Source organism: Anastrepha ludens, chromosome 2 (genome assembly GCF_028408465.1).
Source record: "Anastrepha ludens isolate Willacy chromosome 2, idAnaLude1.1, whole genome shotgun sequence".
In the NCBI taxonomy this organism is placed as follows: Eukaryota; Metazoa; Arthropoda; class Insecta; order Diptera; family Tephritidae; genus Anastrepha; species Anastrepha ludens.
The window spans coordinates 148047440-148074302 of record NC_071498.1 but is presented as its reverse complement, the minus strand read 5'-3'; the positions used below and the strand labels follow the sequence as shown (position 1 = coordinate 148074302).

General features: G+C 37.8%; 1 protein-coding gene across 1 annotated transcript in view; it reads right to left on the bottom strand.

Annotated features, from left to right (window-relative positions):
* The window catches only part of LOC128855561 (serine/threonine-protein kinase 32A), a 34573-nt gene extending 9712 nt beyond the window's left edge, over positions 1–24861 (bottom strand). The window contains exons 1-3 of the mRNA XM_054090565.1: positions 24095–24861; positions 18883–18938; positions 3023–3188 (exon numbers count right to left, since the gene is read on the bottom strand). Of these exons, the coding sequence (XP_053946540.1) occupies positions 3023–3188; positions 18883–18938; positions 24095–24149 (277 nt within the window). The 5' untranslated portion in view covers positions 24150–24861. The remainder of the gene's footprint in view (positions 1–3022; positions 3189–18882; positions 18939–24094) is intronic.
* Between the last annotated feature and the right edge of the window lie 2002 nt (positions 24862–26863).

Below are 26863 nucleotides of genomic sequence, written 5' to 3'. Positions count from 1 at the left end.
CTTTGCAAGTCTCTCATCATTGTATGGCGCAGAGGCTTGGACGATGCCAACTTTCAATGAAGTGTCCCTTGAAATGTTCAAGAGAAAGATTCTGCATTCGCACTTTTGCATGATGGAACAATGAGTTGTATGAGTTTTATGGCGACATAGACATAGTGCATGAAATAAGGATTCAGTGACTCCTTGGCTAGGTCATATAATCCTCCTTCTTCTTCCTTGCTTTTATCCCATTTCACTTGCGGTCAGCTCTCCAAGTACATAATCTCCAGATTATTCGATCCCAGCTCGTCTCGGTACTTAAGGGGTTATATACCTTGTGGTCCGGTGAAATTAGCGAAAGTTGGGTTTTTTTTAAAGATATGTAGCAATAATTTTATTGTATAAAAGTTTTTATTATTGGATATTACAATGTTTAAAGAAAAAAAAAGGCTTTGTTTGTGTAAAAATATTTAAAAATGGCGGAGTTATGGCGTTTTCCTCCAAGACCCTTTTTTTGGAAGAGGCTTGCGGTGGACGCGATTCAAGTCCACCAAGTCAACTGAAATCAAAAAATCGAAAAGATTTCATTAGTATAGGGTTATATCTTCTTAGTGAACGATCAATATATTAAATATTTTGATTTTTGTGAAAATAGGAACATGTTTTTAAAAAACTCCACTTCTACAGTCCTAAAATTGGCATTAAAAAATTCATATCTGCAAAATAAAAATTTATACATAAAAAGTTGATCGTTCACTAAGAGGCGACATCAATTACGAACAATTTAAAAAAAAAATTATAAAAATCGGTTGAATACTTTTTTTGCAATCGCGTCCACCGCAAAAGCATTTTTGGAAATACACGTTTTTGAGATAATCGCGTTTAAAGTTTCAAGCGCCGCATGAGGCCGTACGCTCAGGACGTGACGACGCACAATTTAAAACGCTGTAACTTTCGATCTATTGCTCAGATCTCTATGAAATTTTTGGAAAATGTTCTCAAGGGATTGTACTTTACGATAAAGAAATAAAATTTATTTTGATTTTTTTGAAAAACACAAGGTATATAACCCCTTAAGTTCGCACGTTTCATATTACTTTCTATTTGCTTCGTCCATATGTGTTGTGGTTGTTGTTGTTGCTGTTGTAGCGCTAAGAGAAGCCCCGTCAGTGTAGAGTGTATCATCAGTCGTCTTCGTCAGGCTCATCTAAAGGTAGACCCAGGAAACATGCTGTTTCGACAGGTTGGGTGCAGACGGAGAGGGGTGTTAGATGAGTGGGTTTTAAAGGGCATGTGAAAAGGTGGTTAGTGTCGTGCGGGGTGCCTTCACATGCCGGACATAAGCTTGGTATGTCGGGGTCAATTCTGAATAAGTAGGAGTTTAATCTGGCTTCTTCAGTGCCGCGGTATTGTTTAACACGTTTGTAATAATATCTGATGAGGGTTCCTGTGGACATGGCTCTCGAAGACGACTTTCTCGTATAGGGTTTTTCAGTAAGAGCGCTTCAACTTTTGAACTTTTTTGAATAAAACACAAACGGTTTGACTTTTTTAACTAATTTTTTTTTTTATTATCGAGTTTGAACATATACATTAAAGTATGAAATTCGATTTCTTTTGCATGACCACCGCGTGCACGTTTTACGAAGTCCAATCGTTGAACCCAATTTTCGACCACTCTTTTGCATAAATCGGCCGAAATTCCAGCAATTTCGCGTTCAATATTGGCTCTGAGCTCACAAATCGTCGCCGGCTTGTTACTGTAGACCAATGACTTCACATAACCCCAAAACGGGACGGCTTGTTAAATGGACCGTAAAATGGCCGTAATGCTCTTAAAGTAGCAGCAACCGAGCGATTATTTTCATAAAAAAATTTGCACGATTTGCAATCGTTGCTCAAGTGTGTAGCGTTCCATTATGAAATGTATACTAATGAAGTTTACAAATGACAAGCGAAAAATAAAAAACATTGCGTCGTTCGCCCTCCCTATCGGAAAAAAGTTGAAGCGCACCTATTGAAAAACCCTATATTTTTTTATCAATCCGCATGATTCTAAAACTTCCACGAATGAATCAATTAGGCACTTTGTCCAGCATTGTGTTCGCGACTGCCCATCTCACCATTTTCATTTTTGCCGTTTGAAGTTTTCTTTCGTGTGTCTTTTTTATAACCCAGCGTTCAGCTCCGTATAACAAAGTGAGAGGCATCGCTCTTTTATATACAAGTATTTCGTCGCTTAGGTGAAGTGGCATTCTTTTGTCACATGGCACCCCGGTTAGAGTTTTCCTCTTTAACCATGCCCAGCTAACCCCATACTGCACGTCTTCATTAACTTCTCCAGTATTTGTTATAACGGAGCCTTAATATTTAAACATGGGGACCTCATTGAGTGAGTTGCCGTCCAACTAATTTGTCGTTAAGTTTGTTTTTGTTGAGTTCGTGGAAAACTCGCAGAGCATAACCTCTGTCTCTTTCCTGCTTATTTTTACCCCATGCGACTCAAGCTTGTTTTGCCATTGATTGAGTGTGGATTGGATCATGTCGGTCGGAATGAAGACAAGCGCTCCGGCTCTGAAAGTATTCGATGCGCTACCAGCTGGTGGTAGCAGAGGAAATGGAAGACCTTCTCTGCGTTGGAGAGATCCGGTGGAGAAGGACTTGGTTTTACTTGCTGTGTTCAATTGGCGCCGGTTAGCACGAGAAAGAAACGGCAAGTTTGTAAAATTTTCGGCCAAAATCGCTTAAGCGGTCGTCGCGCCAATCAAGAAGAAGAAGATATATAAACTTATATATACCCCCTATCCTAATGTAATACAAGCAATACACTCATTTATAGATATACATATATATATTTGTATGTATTAAGACGGACTAGTAGAGGTTACGGCTTCTACCCACGTGCTGAAAATGGAAAGGACAAAAATAAATTACCCACGTACATATGTAGGTATGTATGCCAATTTAGTATGCAGTGCTTGCAAATGGTTACATTCTTACATATTTATAGCATTTATTTTACTGCTTACATTCATATACTCACCTTGAAATGAAAACCACAAATTCACCAGAAATGGATGTTCCAGTGATGCAAGCAGTTCTACTTCTTTGATAACGCCACCCAGCGCCCCTCGTGACTCGCACGCCGAACGGCTGACATATTTCATGGCATAAAGTATGCCACTGTCACGTTTTTGTACAATGCATACCTGTTCATATGATTTAGTCACCGGAGCATTAGCAGCAGAAGCAGCAAATCAACACAAAAACGAGATAAAAAGAAAATGGATGGGTGAATGAATTGGTTAGTGGAAGTAACAGAATATCAAAAATATTTCCTTAACCTAAGAAATAATGATGCTATCAATAAATGATTTCAATAAAATTATTAGTGTAGTAGATTTAGGCCTAAAGAAATTATTATCGGCGTAACGCTTCTATATAAACGGGAGCCACTAATCTTTATACAGATTAATGTCTGAAAACTGAAATGTGTCGATTAACATAACTTCCCAGTCCAGCAATTTCACAAAAAAAAAAATTTTACTCGTGTTGTAATAAAAATTGTTGGTGTCACTTCAGAGGTGGCTGCTTTAATTTTGACGAATTCCGCATACCAGCCTTGTAGTGATCATCATCATCGTTATATCGTCACAGTTCGGGATCAACCACAGAAACTCACACTCCGTCGTATTAAGGAGGACCGATTTGTGTGGACATCAATTTGGCTGTTACAAAAATTAATTTGAATTAAGGCCCTATCGCCTCATTTGGGATGGTGTTTTTTGGGTGTTTCTTTAAAAGCATGTAAAACAGAAACGAAAAAAGATTTTTTATTTTTGTTTTCAACATTTTATTTTCAGATCTATTGTTAAAAAATTAAAATGTTTTTTGGCCAAGTGAGGTTCGTTTAAAAAGTTGTTAGGCTTCAAAATACGGTCTTCCAAAAAGAGGTATGTCGCTAGCGACACGGATTCCGGGACTCACAGGTGTCTGAAAACAAAAAGACAAAACTGTTCTTGTTCAGTATGAATGTCATTATCGTGAGAACTACGATCTTTAAAAGAAATAAAATTTGACAAAATGGCGGACGTTGAAAGAGGAAAAACCGTTTGATGTCCTTGTTCTTTTACATTAAAAGGCCGAGCAAATACTAATTTTTTCCAAATGACCGTAGTTCACACAAAAACGACATCAATTCCACGTGATTTAAATTTTATTTCATCAAAATCGGTCCAATAGAACGGTCTATATCTGTGTCCATTGTCCATGTGAAGACCACTCATTTAGGATAGACATGGAAGGTGACAGTCACAAAGAAGACACTCAGATGGTTCCTGTACCGAGAGCCCATGACATAAAAACTGGCCTCATCCATTCACACCACAAGAGAAGCCCTTTCTTCCCGCTTGTTACGCTTGGTGGGTGAGAGGACTCGCCAAAGCCTTGTCTTGACGCCTAGGTTCTGGGCACGCAGGCACACAGCACATCCGCTATAGACAGGTCGGGATCCGGAATCCAGCAGATGGCCTTGCTGAGGGATACGCTCTTCTTGTTGTAGACCGCGAAGAGAGTGATTCCCATGGGTGCCACGTTATTGACAGCGGTCCTGATCCACATGAAGTTGGCCAGAGACGCGCACGTCACCCTTATGGTGCCATCCTTTGTCTCACAACCCTTCGGGTTGGCTTCAGCACCTGACGCATCAGCCACCTTTTGCAGAATTTGTTTTCTGCATCAGTCAGCTGATGGTCAGGCCCAGTTTTCTAATCACAGCCACAGGTCCTTTAATATGTTTAAATTTCATGTCCAAAATTTATAATCTGTCCATCGAACTTATAAATAATATAGTATACCATACAAATATTCTGCAATAGAAAATGTTTCTTCCGCCACTGTACTAGAGTTTTTGCAGTAAATTTATAAAAGAAGAATTTATAATATACATAAAGAAGATTGAAATTAAAAAAATGTATCATTGGAATGTGAAAATCTGTCAGCCACAGCAGAGAAATAAATGGGATGTGTTATTGTACATAATCTTTAAACTCAAAAAAGCCACTGAAAAGTATGGAATGGAACGGGAGACTGTCAATCAATTTCTTCTTGTTTTGCATTTTCACATTTTCACTTTTTTCATCTATTTCTATTTTTTATTTCTGTTTTTTATTTCGCAGTCTAACTCTATTTGTTACGTTCACATTTATGTAAATGACGTGGCTCGCGCGACTACTGCACTTTTAGTTATGATGGTGAGTTTTTCAATTTTCGCTGGTTTAGCTATGAATAGCTAAACTGTTTCGCTTGAACAATTTCACAAATAATTTCATTTTTCCAAATGAATAAATTTTGCATATAAATTGTAAAGTATAACTTAGAAAAGTAAAAAAAAAGAAATAGAAATAAATTTAAATTGCCAGAGGCCAGAGAAACAGATTTTATAAACTTTTAGTCCGACTTCTTTTTGGGGAATAAAAAAAACTAGGGTCTGTCAGACTCACGCACGGTAGAAGTGAAACTTCTAAGTTGGTTGTTCCATGCATGGGAGCCCCGGTTTAGATCTCTCCCCCCTCTCTCGTGTTAAATTCAGGTTTTCATATTTTTTTTTCTATATCACTCCACATAAATTTGTACTATTTATTTTTGTCCTTATTAGCTTCAAATTTGACACTTGGGTGCAGTGTTGCACTTGACGCTGACATTTCTTTGCACTTCCAATGGTATTTTTTGCCTACTTTTGGCGCGTTAATCAATTTGCTTTGATCACCGAAACGGTTGAAATGCCATTTTACAACCTTTTACTTCAACTATCGTCACTCGTTTGGCAAACGCACTCATTGTATCGCTTCGTCTCCTCCATACCTACCATCTATTTACTTCACAGCAGTTTCTTATTGCTTTCCCGCTTACACACATTCAATCGGCGCTTTATCTGATACTCACACACAGCACTCATTTGCACGGGCTATGGCTATCTATAATACCCGTTGTCGGTTGTCGATTGTCGGTTGCCTGCATGTCGCCAGTCTACTTCAATGCTTACTTGTGTGCTATATACATTTCAGAATAGGTGAGAGTGGGAAGGAGCAGCTGCTGCTTGGCCCCGCCCATTTGACAGATTTCGGTAACGCTCCGAACTTACCGTTTCACTCGCCTATTTTCAATCTGCCTTGGGGCCCCCGACGCGCCTAAAGAAGTTTCACTTCAAAAAGAGTCGCTGGGGGTGATATCGGGATTATAATGCCTTTTTATGTTTGAATGTCTGTTTCCTAAAAAAAATTGTACAATACATAATCAAGAAGGAAATTCACGTTATTGATAGTATTTTTAGTTATTAATTTACTCCAAATTAATGCTATTAGCCTCAGCAGAGTTATAGATTTAGAGTTTATTTCCTATAGTGTCAAATAGATTTTGTTGTTAGGTATTGCACCCACCTCTTTAACTGACAAACACGAGGTTCTTCTTCCTCTTCTTATGAATTTTCTGCGGCTTCCGACGAGCCTAAAATCAAATTCAACTACCTGTACAACGGCTGTGATTTTTCAATTTTTAACGAAATTCTATTAAGTATTGACTGGGGTGATGCCTTCCATGACATTATTATATGTATATATAATTGGCGCATACACCCTTTTTAGGTGTTTGGCCTAGCTCCTCCTCCTCTTTGTGTTGTTCCACAAATGACGGGACCTACAGTTTTAAACCGACTCCGAACGGCAGATATTTTTATGAGGAGCTTTTTCACGGCAGAAATACACTCGGAGGTTTGCCATTGCCTGCCGAGGGGCGACCGCTATTAGAAAAATGTTTTTCTTAATTTTGGTGTTTCACTGAGATTCGAACCTACGTTCTCTCTGTGAATTTCGAATGGTAGTCACGCACTCATTACTTTAAAACCAAGGTTCTTGAGTTCTGCTTCAAGCACATTCCTATTTATTATAAGAAAGTAGTTAAGACACCTTGGCGAACGGCTACTGCACCTAAAGAGTCTGAAAAATTTTGTCAACTGTATAAAAGGCCTCAGTGAATTATTCTAAATTTCAGTGCCATTTAAAGGAATTTGACTGTTTGAAGTGCTTATACAGAAATTATATCTTGCATTCTGAAAACAATATTAATTCGAGCTCTAAGGCCTCAAAAAAGTCGTGTTTGACAATGCCAAATAATATTGTTTTTATAATAGTTTCCTTCTTCTTCTCACTTACGTGATATTGGCTGAGCTAAACAAAGTGCGCCAGCCATTTCTTTTTGTGTGCTAGCCGGCGTCAGTTGGACACATCAAGTGAAGCCAAGTCCTTCTCCATCTGTGATACCACTATTCCTCTTTCTCTGATACCACTAGCTGGTAGCGCATCGAATACTTTCAGACCCGGAGCGTTTGTATCCTTTCGGTGACGGAATGACCCAGCTAACGAAACCGCTGAATCTTTATTCGCTGCACTATGTCTATTTCGCATCGCGAAACATCATGGAGGTGGTCATCAAAAGACTGCAACGTCTCGTGAAATGGTTCAAAAAGTGAAGAAGCGACTTGAGCGAAATCCCCGAGAAAGAGCCAATCAAATGGCGAAAGAACTGAAAATATCTGACTGCCGCATACTGAAAAATGATCTCAAAATCAAGCTTTTCTAGATCCAAAAGGCGCATGATCTCACACTAAAGCAGCAGTCAGACTTGAGAGAGCAATGGAGTTGCTTCGCTTGGCCGAAAGCGGTCAATTTCCGAACATTGTGTTTTCTAACGAAAAAAAAATTCAAATTAAGCAATTCCTACACTCCCAAAACGATAGGGTTTATATGACCAACCGTTCATACGAGAATGTGAGTCATCGATTGGCCACCAGAAGCCAGCACCCGCCACAGGTAATGGTTTGGGCCGCTGTAACCGCAGATGTGCGCTCTCCAATCGTTTTCATAAAGTCTGGCGTCAAGGTAAATGCGAAATATTGGGTTGGCAACTAAGTAATTGCGGAATTGTTTTAGCAAATCAAAGTAAATTTTTTCATGGAACTAAATAACTTTATTCTGTAATGTATTGCCCATTTTGATCAATGACCTTTTGCCATCTTTCAGGCAGCATCATAATCCCACGTTCATAAAACTTTTGATTTTTATTAGCAAAAAATTGAATCATGTACGATTTGGCATCATCATCATTATTGAAATTTTTACCATTCAAGGAGCTTTGTAGAGATCGAAACAAAAAGTAATCAGATGGTGCAAGATCAGGACTACAAGCTCCAATATTTTTTGCCAAGTGGCCAAAGATGAGTGTGGCCTTGCATTGTCATGATGGAATACAATACCTTTTCGATTTGTCAATTCGGGCCGCTTTTCTTCCACTGCATTGTTTAATTTCATTAGTTGTTCAATGTAGACATCAGAATTGATCGTTCGGTTGGGTGGTAAGAGTTCAAAGTAGACAATTCCTTTGTAATCCCAACAAACTGATAACAAAACCTTGTTTTGAAGTTGTTTGAGTTGGTTCACCTGGCGTGCTCCACGATCTTTTCCGCTTGATATTGCTGTAAACCACCCATTTTTCATTGCCAGTTATCAGTCGTTTCAAAAATGGATCATTTTCATTACGTTTCTTTAGCAAATCGCAGCTATTTATTGGTTGCGTTAAATGCGTTTCTTTCAGTTCTTGAGGAACGCATGTGTCGAATTTTTGAGCATAGCCAAGTTGTTTTAAGTGATATTCAACGCATGTATGTGATATATGAAGCTTCTCTGCAATCTTGCGGGTTGTACTGTGACGATCCGAATCGATTATTGCTTTGATTAGGGCGTCATCAACTTCAACTGGACGACCAGAGTGTTTTTCATCTTTGAGTGAAAAATCAGCAGAACGAAATTTGGCAAACCTATTTTGACACTGCCGTTCTTTTAAGGGGGTATTCTGGTCTAGAAATTTGAAAACTTCGGTTTTTTTTTGCAAAGTGTAGACCTTAAAAAATGTGCCCTTCAACGGATTTTTCAAAATTCTAATTTTTTTCGGAGATACAGCAAAATTTGTGACGTGGCGTCTAAGCCGGCCGAGTGGAGCGCGTCGCACAATGAACGGCAGATGTCACCGGACGACTTCAGGTCTCGTTCTTTCCAGAAAATCTTTCGTATCCCTCACAACCTTTATTTGTTCTATACATAAACATATACATATATATACTTTATACTTCTTTAATATATACCTGGACATATATCGCCGATTAATCCAGAGTGAGTAGTAAATATTATTATCTAAGTTATTCTATTGGAATTGTTGCACAAACTTCAAACGCGATTTTCTCAAAACTACTTTTTTTGAGATGGTCGTCATGATATCTCAAGTTATATTTGACCTATCGCTTTGAAGTTTGATACGATTTTTTTTTATACATTTGTCTATCGCGCCTGCCTCGGATTTTGAAAAATTTAATTTGAAATATTTAAAAAAAAATTTAAAAGTTAAAAAAAAGAGGGTAACAATTTTTTTTTCAAGTTGACGCCATTTTGAGAATTGTTTTTTGTTTCTTTGATCGGGCATAATCCGATAGCGACATCCTAACTAAAGAAGAATTTTTTTGTTTGTTTTAGATCACTACAAGGGTTGAAATCATGTCAACCATGGAGCACCGTTTTTATGTAGCCTCCACTCCGCCGGCCTCTAATTCCACGATTTTTTAATTTTTGTTTTGTTAATTTTTTTTATATTATTAATAAAAACCATAAAAAAATGTTTTTTAGTTTTAAAAATGAAGGCGTCTAGACTACAATACCCTCTTAAGGCTTCGTCACCATAAACAGCACATAACTTTTTATGAGCTTGCGGAAATAAAAAAGCAAAATATGACGAAAAGTTTCCTTTCGATTTCCCACTTTTCAACGAACGCGAAGCGAAAACTGAATTGCCAACTATCAAATAATAAAATGTGTTTAACATTCGTACTACGTCTGTAAACCTAAAAATTCAACTGAAGCCATCTATGAGTGAAATCCGCAATTACTTAGTTGCCAACCCAATATTATGGGGATGTTGCTTTGAAGCCATGGGCAGATAAATATTTCGGTGGCGTACGTTTCATGCACGCTTCAACAGGACTCGGCACCATCTCATAAAGCTCGAGTGATCCAAGAATGGCTAAAAACCAACATTCCGAACTTTATAACGTCCACACAATGGCTCTCAAATTCACCAGACGCGTATCTTATAATCCCGTCCATATTGTAGAGCCAGGTCCAAACTAAGAGATTCACCAATGCCTCCGAGTGGGACAAAATACCCGTAAGTTACAGTCGGGCACTTTGGAATTCGTTTCTGGACCATCTCAATGCCATAGTCAAGGCAAAAAGTGGTTATATCGAGCAAAGGAAATCAATTTATTTAATTTTGTATTATTTTCACACACTTTTTACTTTGAATTGAATAAGAGTAATTTTCCAAACTAAATTTATGGCCTTTTTAATTGGTTACACTTCGAGTGCCGGATCCTGTAGCTAGCTTCAATTGATTAATGCCTTGCCATGAGCTCAATTTTTAGTTTCACATATTTAATATTTTATGAAAATATTATAGTAAAATATGAAACTCAACTCTTCAGAAGAAAAATGCTTAATTATGTTTGCTGTTTGTGTTTGCCTTTTTTTATTCAAAATGAAAAGTAAATATTTGCTATTCACCTGAGCTTACTAGTGTAACTACATGTTTGTATGTATGTAAAAGTGTTCTGCTTTTGCAAATAGTTATCTAGCCAATTAAATGCCGTAAAATTGCATAAAATTTTCAGTAGAATAAATTAATTTGTGCTTGTGTGAATAATGAAATAAATCACTTTAATGTTAGCACTGCCTTTCAAATTAGTAAAATTGTCCAAGTAAATAAGGAAGAGTGCGGTTATAGAAATGCAAACAGAAATGTTTAGTATTTTGTACATTCACATGAACTCGGATTTGAAATGTTGATATTAATTTTTGCATTTCATTAAAGCTAATATTTGGACAAGTTTTATTCATTCTTCTACGTGCTCCATCTTATGCTGCTCTGCGAAAAAGCCTACTTGCATTCCCCACTACTTCTGGTTGCAACATTTTTAGTGAACGACTCCCAAGTCTAACTGAGCGAGGGGAATATATGAGGGCTGATTTTATATCAAAGCTTTATCCTGTAAAAATTTTACCTTTATAAAAAACACACTCAATGTAGCAAATAGAAAAAGTTTTCCAAAGAGGCTGTCGGCGTCATGCCATGTGGTTGTCTTAGCCGAAAAAATGAATATCCATTTTAAACCTACTCGTCAAACAGCAAGAATCTCCTACAGGGTCCCTAGTTGCTCAGAAACAGATCAGACTACACAGTCCTCGACCTTAACTTCAAGAAAGACTTTACGGTACATTTTCCACCGAGAGCCGAATGGGGCAAAGGGAAGGTGATTAGAAGATACGATATCGAAATTTACACTCACGGTTCTAAGATAACTGTGGTGTTGGAGCTGGCTTTCATTCGGAGCCGCTCAACCTATCTCAGTCAATTCGACCTCCTGGGTGTTCCAGGCAGAACTATTGGCGATCAGAGAAGCATGCAAATCACTTCAACTCTACAAGTTGGTGCAAGAGTAGCTATCTTTTCAGACAGTCAAACAGCTATCATGGCCTTATCCTCCAACTCCATTTCATCCAAACTAGCCTAACACTGTAGAGAGGAACTAGAATTGCTTAGTGATTGACTTGAAATTACTCTGATATGGGTTCTCGGTCATAGGAACATACAGGGTAATGAGATAGCGGATGAACTAGCAAAAAAATGTTCGACACTAGACATAGCAGAGGCGGTGGCAGTCTCCACCCCATTCAACACAATAAAAGTATATATTGCTTTACACTATCATGCTTTAGCCGAAAGAAGGTGAAAGCAATTAACTAATATATATGTATATTATTACAACAAAAAACACATGGCCTTCGTACAAAATCCAAAGGACGAATTACCTGTTAGGATGCTCTCGACCAAATATTTTGCGCATCACTGCAACCATTTAAGGGTAGAGGATTATGCAGCCAGACTCAACCTCCTCTTCAATCCGATCTGCAGAAGCTGTCAAGCGGAAGGAGCGAATGAAAGTCTTTTCCACTACTTATGTGAATATCCAGGGCTAGCTAGGGTATGACTTCGCTCTTTCGGTAAGCCTTTCTTACAGTAAATTAATGAGATCTCAGGCATCGAGAAAAAGAGTTTGCTGCTTTACTTGGATCTCACAAAATGGATCTGACATAGAAGCTAAAAAAAAAGAAAAAAACAAGACATCATCACTCGAGGACAGTGATAGTAAAACGGTGCGGGTCGCTAATTAGGATTATTTCAGTAGAAATATTCAACCACTTCAACAACAACAACTCGTCAAACTCGTAGTAAGTATGATATCTGCCGTGGGGTGGCTCAAAAACAAACTTTTCTCTGAGGTTCGCTTCATAATCACTGCTTAATATTTAAGGACTATGAATAAGTTCGTGCGGTTTTTTTCGAAATTTGAAACTTTATTGACGTAAAATGGTTACAAATTTAATATTCAAAATATTGTCCATCGCTTACTACTACTTTTTCCCATCTTTCTGGCAATTCACGGATTCCCTTTGTGAAAAATTCGGTCGGTTTTGCCGCAATCCCCGAATCGATCCATTTTTTGACTTCATCGTAATTACGGAAGTGCTGGTCAGCCAGGCCATGTTGCATCGATCGGAAGAGATAGTAATCGGATGGCGCAAGGTCTGGACTATACAGCGGGTGGGGTAGGACATCCCATTTGAGCGTTTCTAAGTATGTTTTGACCACTTGTGCAACATGTGGCCGAGCATTGTCATGTTGCAAAATAACTTTGTCGTGTCTATCGGCGTATTGCGGCCGTTTTTCTCGCAGTGCTCGGCTCAAACGCATCAATTGTCGTCGGTAGACATCCCCCGTAATCGTTTCATTCGGTTTCAGTAGCTCATAATACACAACACCCAGCTGGTCCCACCAGATACACAGCATAACCTTCAGGCCATGAATATTCTGCGCCGACGTCGATGTTGAATCATGGCCAGGGTATCCATACGTTGCCCGACGTTTTGGATTGTCGTAATGGACCCACTTTTCATCGCCAGTCACAATTCGATGCAAAAAACCCTTTCTTTTGTGCCGTTGAAGCAGTTGTTCGCATGCCATAAAACGGCGTTCAACGTCTCTTGGCTTCAATTCATACGGCACCCAATGGCCTACCTTTCGGATCATTCCCATGGCTTTTAAACGTTTGGAAATGGTTGATTGATCAACTCCCAAAGTTTTTGCAACCTCTTCTTGCGTTTGAGCCGGATCTTGATCGAGCAATTCCTCCAATTCGGTATCCATGAACTTTGGCGGCGCACCCTCGCGTTCTTCGTCTTCCAAGCCAAAATCACCACTTTTAAAGCGTGTAAACCACTTCTGGCACGTTCGCTCAGATAGAGCATGCTCACCATAAACTTCCACCAAGATACGATGACTTTCGGCTGCTTTTTTCTTCATATTAAAATAATGAAGAAGAATTCCCCGCAAAAACACATTATTTGGCACGAAATTCGACATTTTCAAGTGTGGTAAAAATATTGTTGTTTACGCTTCAAATAAAAAACTTATACTGACGTTTGTGCCTTACGACAGTAGCTCTCCAATGAATGTTTGGAAATGTGGATCGATGGAATAATAATCAAGTTACGCCATCTGTTGTAAAACCGCACGAACTTATAAATAGACCTATTACTAGTGAAATCTTTGCTATACTCGTCTATCAAACCGCTTTAATAACTTCCAAAATAAAAGTAAATTTTGCATTTACATACCGACAGCTAATCTGTCATCGATGCCGTACGAAATTTCCTCAACAACTGTGGTTTAGTAACTTACTTTCGAGATTTGCTTATCAAACAAGCAAATAAAATTGAATTTATTTGGTAAAGGCAATGAGTTCGTTGTTGCAAAAAGAGTTGATAAGAAACCGACTCCGTAGTTTGACGCTCTTGAAGTCATCTAGATCACACGCAGATCATTCACGATTACCTATTACACTCTGGAGATTCATCCGACTGTTTTTGTAGGTCATCTGGCACATCAGTAAAACATATCTTAGATGATTGCAGCCATTTCACCAGTACTAGGCGAAGGATTTTTTGCCCATCTCTCCCATAAAAGCTTCTACCAAATACCAAGGATGATAGATTTACAAGGGCTGGCCAATAACTATGGTGGAAAAGAAAATTGTGGGAACTTCAGCTGCCACGTCACTGGCGATTCGGCTGCCGAATTCTGGATGATCATTTCATATGTATTCACTCACTTGTCCAATAAGCCATTTAGAGTGGCAATCAAGCAAAAGCTTTGCTTTTTTTCGTATATCACTAATAGAATCTTACTTTTTTCGTAAACAAACCGCTTCGTGACCCCTTATGTCAGCTTATCAGCTGATTCAGTCAAATTCGTTGAGAGCCGGATAACAGCAAATAACAGCTGATGGACTTGAGCTCAAGCTTTTGCTATATTTTGGATATTTATATGTTTAAGATAGACCATGATTCTGATTCTGACTCTGATTTATTCACTTTTATTTTTATTTTTTTCATATTTTCGTTTTACACTCCCTACAAAATCTGCCCATTGCCATATGAATTTAATTTAATTTACAGTTGCACTTAGTACCTAAACACAATTTTTCTCTGTATGTATGTATTGGGTGTTTTTTTAGCTGCATGAGAACTATAGATAACTATGACAGCAGTTTGACAGCTGAGAATGGCAAACTGTGTTGACATTCCTGTTCAGTAAGGCAAGTTATCATGAATTCCAAATTGTGGGGATTTAAGTTTCAAGGGCCGGTGTTGATTTTGAATACAATTTTTTTAGGAAATTATTATCATTTCTCCTTATTATGATAATATTGATATGACTCAATTACGTATGGAACAAAATATTGGCAAAATCGGCGGCACACCTCCACCCGATGGTTAAAATTTTCGATGACGCCGAGGCATAATTGAGGTTCTATGCCGTTAATGTGCCGAATTATCTCATCCTTTAGCTGTTGAATTGTTGCTGGCTTATCGACGTACACCTTTTCTTTCAAATAACCCCAAAGAAAGAAGTCCAACGGTGTCAAATCACATGATCTTGGCGGCCAATTGACATCGCCGCGACGTCAGATTATTCGGTCATTAAATTTTTCGCGAAAAAAAGCCATTGTTTCGTTAGCTGTGTGACAAGTGGCACCGTTCTGTTGAAACCACATATCGTCCACATCCATATCTTCCAATTCGGGCCATAAAAAGGAGCTGCCGTTATGGTGAATTGCGAGCGCTATAGAGCCATGTATTCTTCTCAACGTATTCTTCTTTCCAAATTTTCAAAATTCATAGACCAAAATCCTTCTGTGGGCACACTTAAAGAAACTTATCAAAGATTTGGAGCACAGGGAACTAAGGCAACACTTGAAGGAGAGTCCAGGGCAGAGGCAGATTAAACAGTATGACGGTAAAGATGTCAGAAGAGCATCGAATAAGTTCTTAAGTCTGGATAGAGAAGGTTTACGAACTCTCACTGGATATTACATGGAAAATTGTAGACTTCGTTATCATCTCCGTAGAAACAGTATCACGTCAGTAGAAACAAATGTCTGCCGCTTTCGCAAACTAGGTGACGAAACTTTAGAGAACATCCTCTGTGAATTGCGATATGGAGCAAAAAATCTGAGAAGGTGAAAATGAAATGAAATTTGAAAAAGGCGAGCCAAGAAGCACCGATACTCCTAAAATACAAAGGCTAAAAATCCCATTGTATTCAAAGTTTTGGAAAGTAAAAGGGTAGATAATCAAGGAGGGAACGAGAGATGTGACAGGGAGAAAGATATAGAATAGAATAGAGACAGAAACAGCTAGTCCTGTGAGATTTTTCCAGAGTTTTTGGCAAATCTAAAAATATCCTCTAGTTCGAAAGAACTAATTTTGCTCATTCTCATGACATAGAACTCTCATGTCAGGACACTCCAAAAGAAAATAGTCAGTGCTATTCGACTCTTCTAAGCAAGAAAGGTAAATTGTGTCCTATAATAATACCGAGCTTCAACCGAAGGGCTTTTCTACCAAGTCTTAGAAGAAAGTGTGACAGTTTTCTGTTCGGGCTTGTCACAAAACATTTAACAGTTCTGCAGCATTATAGAAAGGACCATCGCTCTTTATGTAAATTGCATACATAATCAGTGGTCCAATTCATGACCTGTAAAACTGATTCCGATTATTGGCTTTGGCCCTTGTGGGGCAATCGCTGATCCACAGTTGGCCCATTTAGAGAGTCTCAAATTTATAAGAAGTCTTAAATTTTTGGGCATAATAGACCACAAAGAGGTCGTCGGGTTAATGTACCCAATAATAATAATCATAGTCCCTTATCTTTTTGGGTTGTCTACTAGTTTGAAAGTCATTTTCTCAGTTTTCGGATTATGCATATTTTGCCTCTCGGTGGCCATATTAATGAGGAAACTTGTCAAATTTGAGGTTCTAAAATCATAGTAGTCGTTATGGTAGAGAACCCAATCTGTTCTAAACGTCTGTGGAGGTATGGTGTGACCTTCGGAGCGATGGAACTATTGGTTAATTTTTCTTCGCAAACAAAAACGGCAACAATTTTATGATCAACAGAAAGTGCTATAGATGAGTGCTAAATATTTTTTTCAAAAACACGTTGTTGTACTGAATATGGGCGTCCTCTCATTTCAGCAAGATGGCGCTGTCACCTGCCAAACAAACTTTCAGCAATGTACCCTTTGCGCACTCGATTCGATAAATGTTTAATAAGAGGTTAGGGGTAGTCGGAATTTTTAAAAAATTTGATTTTTTTGTGAATCCGACAAATACTTTCCGAGTTATTTAACAATTAATAAAGAGCGCTCGGGTGCTCCGGAGCGTTCGAGAGCAAGTAACAAAACTTTAAATGCATTTTTCTCAAAACTATGTTTTTTGAGCTGGTGATCAATGTAACTTAAAAACCGATTGGTAGATTTCAATAAAATATATACTGCTTTTGAAAAACATAAAAAACTCGTGCCTATTGCTATTTTAGTAAAATAAAGCAACTGACTAGCAAAAAAAAATTTTTTAAAATCATAATTTTTTCGGGCCTCTGACTATCCCTAACCCAAGGCATTTTGGGGGGCTATCATAAAAGAGCAACAATATTCCAATAATCCAGGAGCGATTTAGGCAGTTAAATACAATATTTAAGACTTTTGCTGATATAAGAGTCAAAAATGGTCTCCAGGCGTCCCGTCGTGGGGTAGAAAGAAAAGTTTATTGCGGGTGTAGCCAATGCAGTTATTATGAAGAGGTTATGTTTGAATTAAGCAACAGTTATAGAAAAGCATTCAGTGGTCGTTTTGTGAATAATTTGGCTTTCATGTAGCGGTTTTTCCAATTTCGAGTGAAATTTGCTTAACAATTTATTACTCTATTGGTACACTCCGAATTTTTCCTCCGAATAGATTACAGGGTCCGGCACTCGAAGTGTAACCAACTTCGGACCGCTCGCGCAGCTGGTGCACGGGCATTAACTGTCTGTTAGTTGGCTAAATGACAGTCCAGCGCGCGGTACCATTTTGCCGGGAGTAAAGGCTGGAAAACCACAAGCAGCGATTGTTCCTGAGCTCGAGACCTTTAAAGTAAATAAAGTTTTTGTGTATCGCATCATTACTCGTTACAATGATATTGGTAGCGTCGCAAAACGTCATGGAGGTGGTCATCAAAAGACTGCAACGTCAAGTGAAATGGTTCAAAAAGTGAAGAAGCGACTTGAGCGAAATCCCCGACGAAGTGCCCATCAAATGGCAAAGGAATTGAAAATATCTGACCGTAGCATCCGCCGCATACTGAAAAATGATCTCAAAGTCAAGTCTTACCAGATCCAAAATGCGCATAGTCTCACACCAAAGCAGCAACAAGTTAGACTTCAGAAAGCGAAGGAGTTGCTCTGCTTGGCCGAAAGCGGTCAATTTCCGAACATTTTTTTTCTGACGAGAAAATTTTTCAAATAAAGCAATTCGTAAACTTCCAAAACGGCCGCTCATACGAAAATTTTAGTCATCGATTTGCCACCAAGAGGCAGCACCCGCCGCGGGTAATGGTTTGGGCCGCAGGTGGAGCTCTCTAATCGTTTTCATCGAGCCTAGCGTCAAAATAAATGCGAAATATTATTGGGAAAGTATTCTGGAGGTTGCTTTGAAGGCAGACGTGGGCTCACAAACATTTCTGGGCCAGACTATGGCCGTTTCAACAGGACTCGGCACTGTCGGACAAAGCTCGAGTGAACCAAGAATGGATAAAAAACAACGTTCCGAAATTCATAACATCCACACAATGGCTTTCAAAATCATCATTGTCCGCCAGTGGGCCAAAATACCTGCAAATCACATTCGGCCGGTTTTGGGATTCGTTTCTGGACCGTCTCAAGGCCATAGGCAAGGGAAAGGTGGCCATATCGAGCAAAGGTCAATTGATTCTTAATTTTGTATTATTTTCACACATTTTTTACTTTGAATTGAATAAGAGTAATTTTCCAAACTAAATTGATGGCGTTTTTAATTGCTTACACTTCGAGTGCAGGATCCTGTATACTGATTTGTTTGCAGAAGTGAGAGGCACCATATTCGAAAGCGAAGGCTTCACGCTAATTGGCTTACGGTCGTTGGCGCACCTCTTCTACAACAGTGCCAATATCGTTATTCAAAACCCACAACATGCATGCAATTATATCCATTCGCCTTATTTTTTAGCAAATAATAATAATGAAAATATTAATAAAAATAATATTATTAAAAATAGTAATAATATTGTATAAAATATTTTTATTCTTATTTCGAAAACTAAAACTTACCTTGCCAAAACTACCTTTGCCAATGGCGCGCAATATTTGAAAATGATCGAAATTTACTAAAAGTAGCAGCAATCAGCATCGAGGTCCAACCATCATCACGAAAATTGCATAAAAATAAAAGAACGGATTTTAAGTATAATTTTTTAATTTATGCTTCGAATTTAAAATAAGATTATAAAGATAATAATGCTTTGTATTATATGTAAAAACACCTTTTGCCGAAAATAAAAAGCTGCTAATGAACATCGCACAATGGGCTGATAACAATACTCTCACAAAATGCCAAAGAACAATACATTTATTCACTACAAAGTATGATTTTTAAATACTTATTTAAGATTAGTATCTTTATGTTGTCCTAGTTGTAATATCTAAACGTCATTCTGCTTATGCTTTAAGATCCGTTAATAATAAGAAAATGCAACTATGGCGACCCGGAAGCTACATTTTTCAAGTTCGCCAGAATCATAAAAGTGACCCCATTCATTCAAAAAGAAATGTAGAAATGTACATACATACAGTCTGGGTCGGAAAAAAGGAGCCGCGATTATTCATGAAGCATAAAATATATATAGGGTCTTTTCATAAGAGGTGTTATTTTGATATTCAAATAAAAATGATATTTTTTAATATAAATGATCGGATGTTTATTTCATTATAAAGAGGAAGGTATGCCGTTAAAAGTGGAAAATAACATCAGGCAAATTACCACCCCGACAACGCTTACAGGACAATATCCTTTTCATGAAACTTTCCATAACCGGATTGCAAAGTGGCTGCCCTATGCCCCCGATATCCTCACGAATTCCATCTTTAAGGTCTTGAATCCACCCTGGCCTGTTGGCGTAGACCTTCTCTTTCACGTGGCCCAAAGAAAAAAGTCACAAGGTGTTAAATCATAAGATCTCGGTGGTCAATTGTGATCACATCTTTGAGAGATAACACAATCCGGAAACTTTTCCCGTAAAAGATCAATGGTTTCGTTGCTTGTGTGGCACGTAGCGCCGTCTTGTTGAAAATAAACGTTGTCCAAATCAGTAGTATCCAGTTCCGGCCATAGAAAATCGTTAATCATCTCTCGATAGCGCAATCCAGTCACCTATAGCCCCTGTTATTGGAAAACCCATTATTTTAAAACTTTTTTTACAAGAAAGTAAGTAATATACAAAACTACGAGCCCCAATTACTCAATAAGCCGTGCAGTCTTCATCGTTGTAGAGTATAGCCTGGCATTTTCTTTATGCTTTGAACCCGCTTTTCTGCGTAGCTCGTCGACAAACAGGACTAAATTTTGCGAACGAGTTGCTTTAAATCAAGGACTGGGCTTCCGGCAAGATGCGTTTTCATAGTTCCCCACACATTTTGAGTGGGTTGGTGTCTGGGGTCTGGCAAGGCCAGTCCAATACTGTGACGCCATTGTCTTGTTTTGTTGTTTCTCAATGTATTTTTCTGAGAGCAGTGGTTTTGATGATGTGGGACGAAGGGATATGTTTGCCTCCTTCAGTCTTCATTCGATGGTGTTGATACTAATTAACATCTATTCCCTTTTTAGCAAGAACTGATCGTGCTTGGCGTAGTCACAAGGGTCCCGCCACAAAAGTTGGAGATCACTTTATCCTGTTTTTTTGTCGTCACTCGCTTCAAGCCGCGCTCGGAAAAGTCATTAACATTTTTGTACACTTTATACCGCTGATTCCACATCACAACAACATTTTTGAATTTTTAATCACTTTTGCAGCCGCGGCATAAGTTAATTTCGGCCTTTTCGAATGCGTGCAAAAAATACTGCCTCAAAAGGCTTCGCGTACTTCTCACTCATTTTTGTTTGGCTGCGGTTATGGGAAAGTTCGAACGACACTAACCTGAGTTAGCACTGGCGTCGTAGCCCTTGAGTGAGACTATTATACAGCAAAAAACAGAACGAAATATATTATATATTGAAGTTACAAGAAAAAAACAGGTTTTTTTCTTTTGACACAGACTATGTATGAAAGTTGGTTAATTGGCAGCTTTGGTTCGCTCGCTTGAAGCGCTTTAATGTTTCGAATAGCGCCAATGTTCCGTTTGACAGCGCTTTGTGGGCCTTTGACATTTTAATTTTACTCTTCGCTTCGTTTTTTCCTATTATTCTGCGAGTGTTCAAAGCTTCCATTTGGCAAACTACAGAAAGCAAAGCAAAACGAAACAAACAAAGCAAGCAACAGTTTTTTTCACTTGAAAGAAGAAGAAGAAAAGTTTTAGCAAACTAAGAAGCTTACTGAAAAAAAAAATTATAATTTCAATGACGATGCTTTAACTTGAAAATGAAAAAATATGGTTTTGCCAATTTTAAAACTTGGTATCAATGGGCTACTGAAACTGCGGAAAAAGTTCTATGAACCGTTTACTGCACGAATTAATAAAGCGTTGAAAAAAAATTGTTTCTCGGTGGAAATAAATTTATTTGATTACACAGTCCTGCGAGGGTGAGTTTCTAGAATGGCTGTACTTGTTTCTTGTAGTTTTTTATGCGCTGAAAACGAATCTGACCTTCAAAATGCTCCATCACGTCAGGATTTTAGGTAAATGAAGCCTAAAAGGTAAAAAAATGGCCATTTTAGCCATTTTTGATAATTTTTTTTGGGATAGAAAATTTTTTTTTTCAATTTTGGACGAAAAGGTTGCATAGTACAACTCTTTAGCTTTAAAACCCATTTTTTTAAATTATTGTACGATTTTTTAAAAAAAAGCTATGACATTTTGAAATTAACAGTTTCAGTTACGTATACGTTGGGTATAACGTCTATTGGCGTAACTGAAACTGTTAATTTCAAAATGTCATAACTTTTTTTTAAAAAATCGTACAATAATTTAAAAAAATGGGGTTTAAAGCTAAAGAGTTGTACTATGCGACCTTTTCGTCGAAAATTGAAAAAAAATTTTCTATCTCAAAAAAAATTATCAAAAATGGCTAAAATGGCCATTTTTTGACCTTTTAGGCTTCATTTACCAAAAATCCTGACGTGATGGAGCATTTTGAAGGTCAGATTCGTTTTCAGCGCATAAAAAACTACAAGAAACAAGTACAGCCATTCTAGAAACTGAAAAAAGTTAAATTTCGCAGGCCTGTGTTATCAATAAGATATATTAAAAAAAAAATTATGAAACACTTTTATAAATTTGTTTTACGGATCCAAACATAACAACTAGTTGTGAAGTATAAAAAACAGTTGAAACGTGTAAACAGTATTATGCGTCAAAAAGATAAGTATATCGACACCATGATGGAAAGAATAATGAGATGTCGCCTATCGTGGTACCGTTACTTTGCTCTCGGTGAATTTGACAATGAGTTACGTGGTTTTAGCACCAGTATGGCTAGATTACCATTTTCGTAACTTGATTTAGCATTTTTTTTGTTATTTAGTCTCAGAGTTTTAGTTCCTTCTTCATGACATTTTTCTAGCCTGTTCTAATTAAAATGCAATGTTTATAATTTTGTAAAATTCACATTTTTTTAAAATTAATTCAATAATAGTTCAATTGCCCGCGATTGCAGTAGTTGTTTGTGTTCTTCTCCTTTCAGCAGTCAAATCTCTCCCTCGCTACTGCAGTGTTGCCTAGCTTTGGATATAAACACACACTAAAATGCGCAATGCCGTATTCAGTAAATTCAAATGCTTTTTAAAACGTGAAGAGTTGAAAGAAGAACATTTCATATTTTTGCATTAACTTAAAAGGAGAAAAAAATTAAATTTGCACTTTCAAAATATCAAACTTTATATAATCAACAAATTCGCATTAGCATTAAAATCTTCTCAGAGTAACATTTTTAACCTTCTTTTGTTTAATAATACAGTTTTTTTTAACTTACAGTTTCGGTAGCTTTAAATTAAAAACAAAAAGAAACAAACACCAAACTTTAAAATTTTCGCATTTTGGGTATAAAAAAGCACTAAATTTATTGTGAAGAGCAAATGGTTGGCAACACTTCACAACTTGGCAAACCTGACTCCACCTTTTAGGCAGCATATGGATTCCTCCGACGAAAAATTCGAGTTCTTTTGACTTGATCCATTCATTGAGCCAGTTTGCGTTGCTCTCGTAAGAAGTGAACCGTTCTCCAATAAGGGCTGACTAAATTGATCGGAACAGATGGTAATCCGAAGGTGTAATGTGTGAGGAATACGGCGGGTAGGGCAAGGTTACCCAATACAGTTCCTCTAAATATTTCTGGATCGATTTAGCAACGTGTGGCCTGCAGCAAAATCAGTTTGTCATGCCTACCGTTACATGCCGACCGCTTTTCTTTGAGAGCTCGATTCAAACGCATTGGCTGCAGTCGGTAACGATCGCCAGTGATGGTTTTAGATGGTCTATGGAGTCCATAATAGATGACACCCTCCCTTCTGATCCCACCAGATGCACAACATAACCTTTTTTTCCATGTCGGTGCACCTGGTTCACCTTAGCGTTATCATAATAGATCAATTTTTCACCGGCAGTGATGATACGATGCAGAAAACCTTTTCTTTTCTGCCGTTCAAGAAGCATCTTACACGTCACCAGACGTCCCTCTCCCTTAATTGATGTGGCACCCAGTTACCTGCTTTCTGGACCGTTCCCATCATGTGCAAACATTTATGGATGGTTGATCTGCCAACATCCAACTCTTTAGACATATCATCAAGGGTTCGACATGCGTCTCCTTCTAATAATTGTTGTGAGTATCTTCGAATTTTTTCGGTGCCCCTTCGCGATTTTTATCATTCATGTCGATTTGCCACCTTGGAAGCGTCGAAAGAAATTGCCACTTTTTACAAGTTGTATTTGATGGAGCGTGATTACCGTAAATATTGAACAAAATACAACACGTTTCAGCTGCCCTTTGTTTTAAAAGGTAAAAATGAAGCAAGACTTCCCGCAAATGTTGAATAATAAAGGATCTTTATGCTTCAAACAAATGTCAACTACTGTGATCGAGACCTCTCATATACATCTTCAAATTACCAGTTTATTACTAAAACAAACGTAAAAATAGTATAAGCAGCGACACCTCTTTTACGAGAGCGGAAATTTAGTCCCATACCCAATAAAAAAAAATTCCTTTCAACTTGCCTGTTCACTTAACTATTTACAGTTTATTAATTAAACTCATACACACACATTCGCAATAACAAACATATGACAAACACAATATGAATCACCTTGAATAACAAATAATCAAACTCACCATCATCATCATTGAGCAGATTTGCATCCGATCTGCTCGACGAATTCGCCCCCATGCTGCATAAAAATTTTTGTTGTATATAGAAATCGTATGTGATTGCCTAAGCGTTGCGTTTTAATGTGCAATTAGGTTTGCTATTTCGAGTTGTTTATAATCAATTTGCTAACTAATGCTGAGATTACAAAATGTGTCAAATGATTGATGTGTTTACGTCTAAAGATATCCATTTTACGGCAGAGTTGTAGGCAACTCGCCTTAGCGCTAATGCCCGGTAAATTCACTCATAAACACGAGATTTACTTTATTGTGTGAATTCCATGCATAACTACATATTGTACATACATACACGCACGCATACACATAGTAAAACAGCGAGTATTTTGTGTTCCAGAATTGCGAACGCTTAGCCTGATTGATGTGTGCGGTTAAATATTGACATTGCTCCTGGCATTCGAAAGCTCCGCACATTCGTTTCTGAATTCGTATGGACATTCATGCGTAGCTATAAATATATATGTACGTATATATATTTGTGACCTTTCGATACATACATACAGAGATATATGTACTATTTATTGAATATTATGTTTTTCTACAGTTATCCTTGCTGTCAAATTACAATCATTAATATCCTCCAGCAGTCCAAGCTTTCAATATGTCTGGTGTGTTGTATTGTATAAATTGAAGACTTTTCTTGCATGAAATTCCAAAACAATTCGATTTATAACAATTGAATTGATTTTAACATCCATCAGATTTCAGTTAGTCGACAACTGCAATGAAAAAGCAAAGTAGAAAAGGGATAAATAACATTATTACAATTGAGATGATTGAAATGTCTGCGGTGGTGCCTCAGGTTACACGAAAAAATAGAGAGGAAAGTATCTTACAACCCATGCACATACACACACACACAATTCAATATGCTGCCTGAGTTGATAAAAATTGATAAATGAATAAAATGGATTTATTTGTGTTTTCTACGGTCTTTTGAAAGGATTAAATTTGAGTGGGTAAGTAAGTTCAACTTAAACCAACATTGAGTTATATATTATGGCATGACATGTGGTAGTGTATATCTGTATATCTGAGATATGTGTGTATGTTACAAGAAAAACAATTTATACATATTTTACGTGCCGTACTAGCCTTCTTCTTGTGTTTGGATAAGCTTTTACTTCAATTTGTGGTTTGCGTATTTCTGCTGTCCCACCAATGGAGGAACTTACAATTTCAAACACGTACCGCTTCAGAACGAGCGATTGTTTTTCTATTAGAAACTTTTCGTAGCAAATATAATGTGATGGTTTGCTATTGACTGCCGAGAAGCAACCGCTACTACAAGACAACATTTTTAATCATGTCCACAGTTGCATAAATAAAATCACATGTTCGAGGTGTGTTAAAAAAATAAGGCGAATTTTCAAATTTAGCGAGCTGCATACATTTGACTTTCGATGATTATTTTTTATGTTGGTTCACTCGTCTCGAAGATATGTTCATGGTTTTGGCAATATGGCATATTTAGTTTGTTTGTGAGAGGCATAGATAAGACAAGTGTTTTGCCTGCTCGGCGATTTTTTGCTACCGAAATTTTGTGTAAAAAATGGAATTAAGTAATCAAAAACACTTGAAATGTTGACAGTATGCCACGGTGAGAGTACTCTGGGTCAAAAAAATGTGTACAAGTGGTAAAAGCTTTTCACAGAAGGTCGAGAAGGTGTGAATGACGATGCTCGCTCTGGACGCCCCAGCACATTACCAAACCATGAAAATGTTGAGAAAGCGAAGAAAATTGTTATGGAAAATCGTCGAATTACAATTAGAGAAATTGATGAGGATGACGGTATATTGGTTGGCTCATGCCATGCATTTTTTTCGGAAAGTTTGGGCATGAAGCGTGTGGTAGCGAAGTTCGTTCCAAAATTGCTGAATTTCGACCAAAAACAACGTCGCATGGCATCGTTCAGGAATTGTTGAATGACGTCAAGTATGATCCAGATTTGCTTAAAAGGGTCATAACTGGTGACACATCATGAGTATATGATGACATCGAAACCAAACCCCAATCGTCTCAATGGACGAGGCCAGGAGAACCAAGACCAAAAAAAGCACGCTAAGTTCGATGAAATGTTAAAGTTTTGTATCTGTTTTCTTCGATTACCAAAGCATAGAGCATCAGAAAATCTTACAACAAGGTCGTACGGTAAATAAAAAGTATTACCTTGAAGTTATGCGCCATTTGCGTGATGGTAATGCACCTCCTCACTCATCTTTGCTTGCGAGAGAGATTATTTGGCCAAAAACAACACCGTTACCATGCTTCTGCCATCTTTTCACCAGATTTGGCCCCCTGCGAGTTTTTCCTCTCTCCACTATTGAAGAGACCCATGAAGGGACGGCGTTTTGCGATGATTGTGGAGATATAAACCGAATCGTTGAGAGAGCTCAGGGTCATACCAAAAAGTGCATATCAGAAATGCTTCGAGGATTGGAGAAAAAACGCTGGCATAAGTGTGTTATATCTGAGGGGGACTACTTTGAAAGAAATAAAATAAAAATTGATGAGTAAATAAATATTTTTTGAGAAAAGTGAAAGTTCACCTTATTTTTTGAACACACAACACACCTGATATTTATATATATGAATTATACACACTGCACCGAAAAATTGTAAAAACAGCAGCAACTTTAGAGAACAAATCGCAGCAACTTTGGTATTCAAAAATTCATGCTGAGAATTTTTATTGCATTTCGTAGCAAAAACTT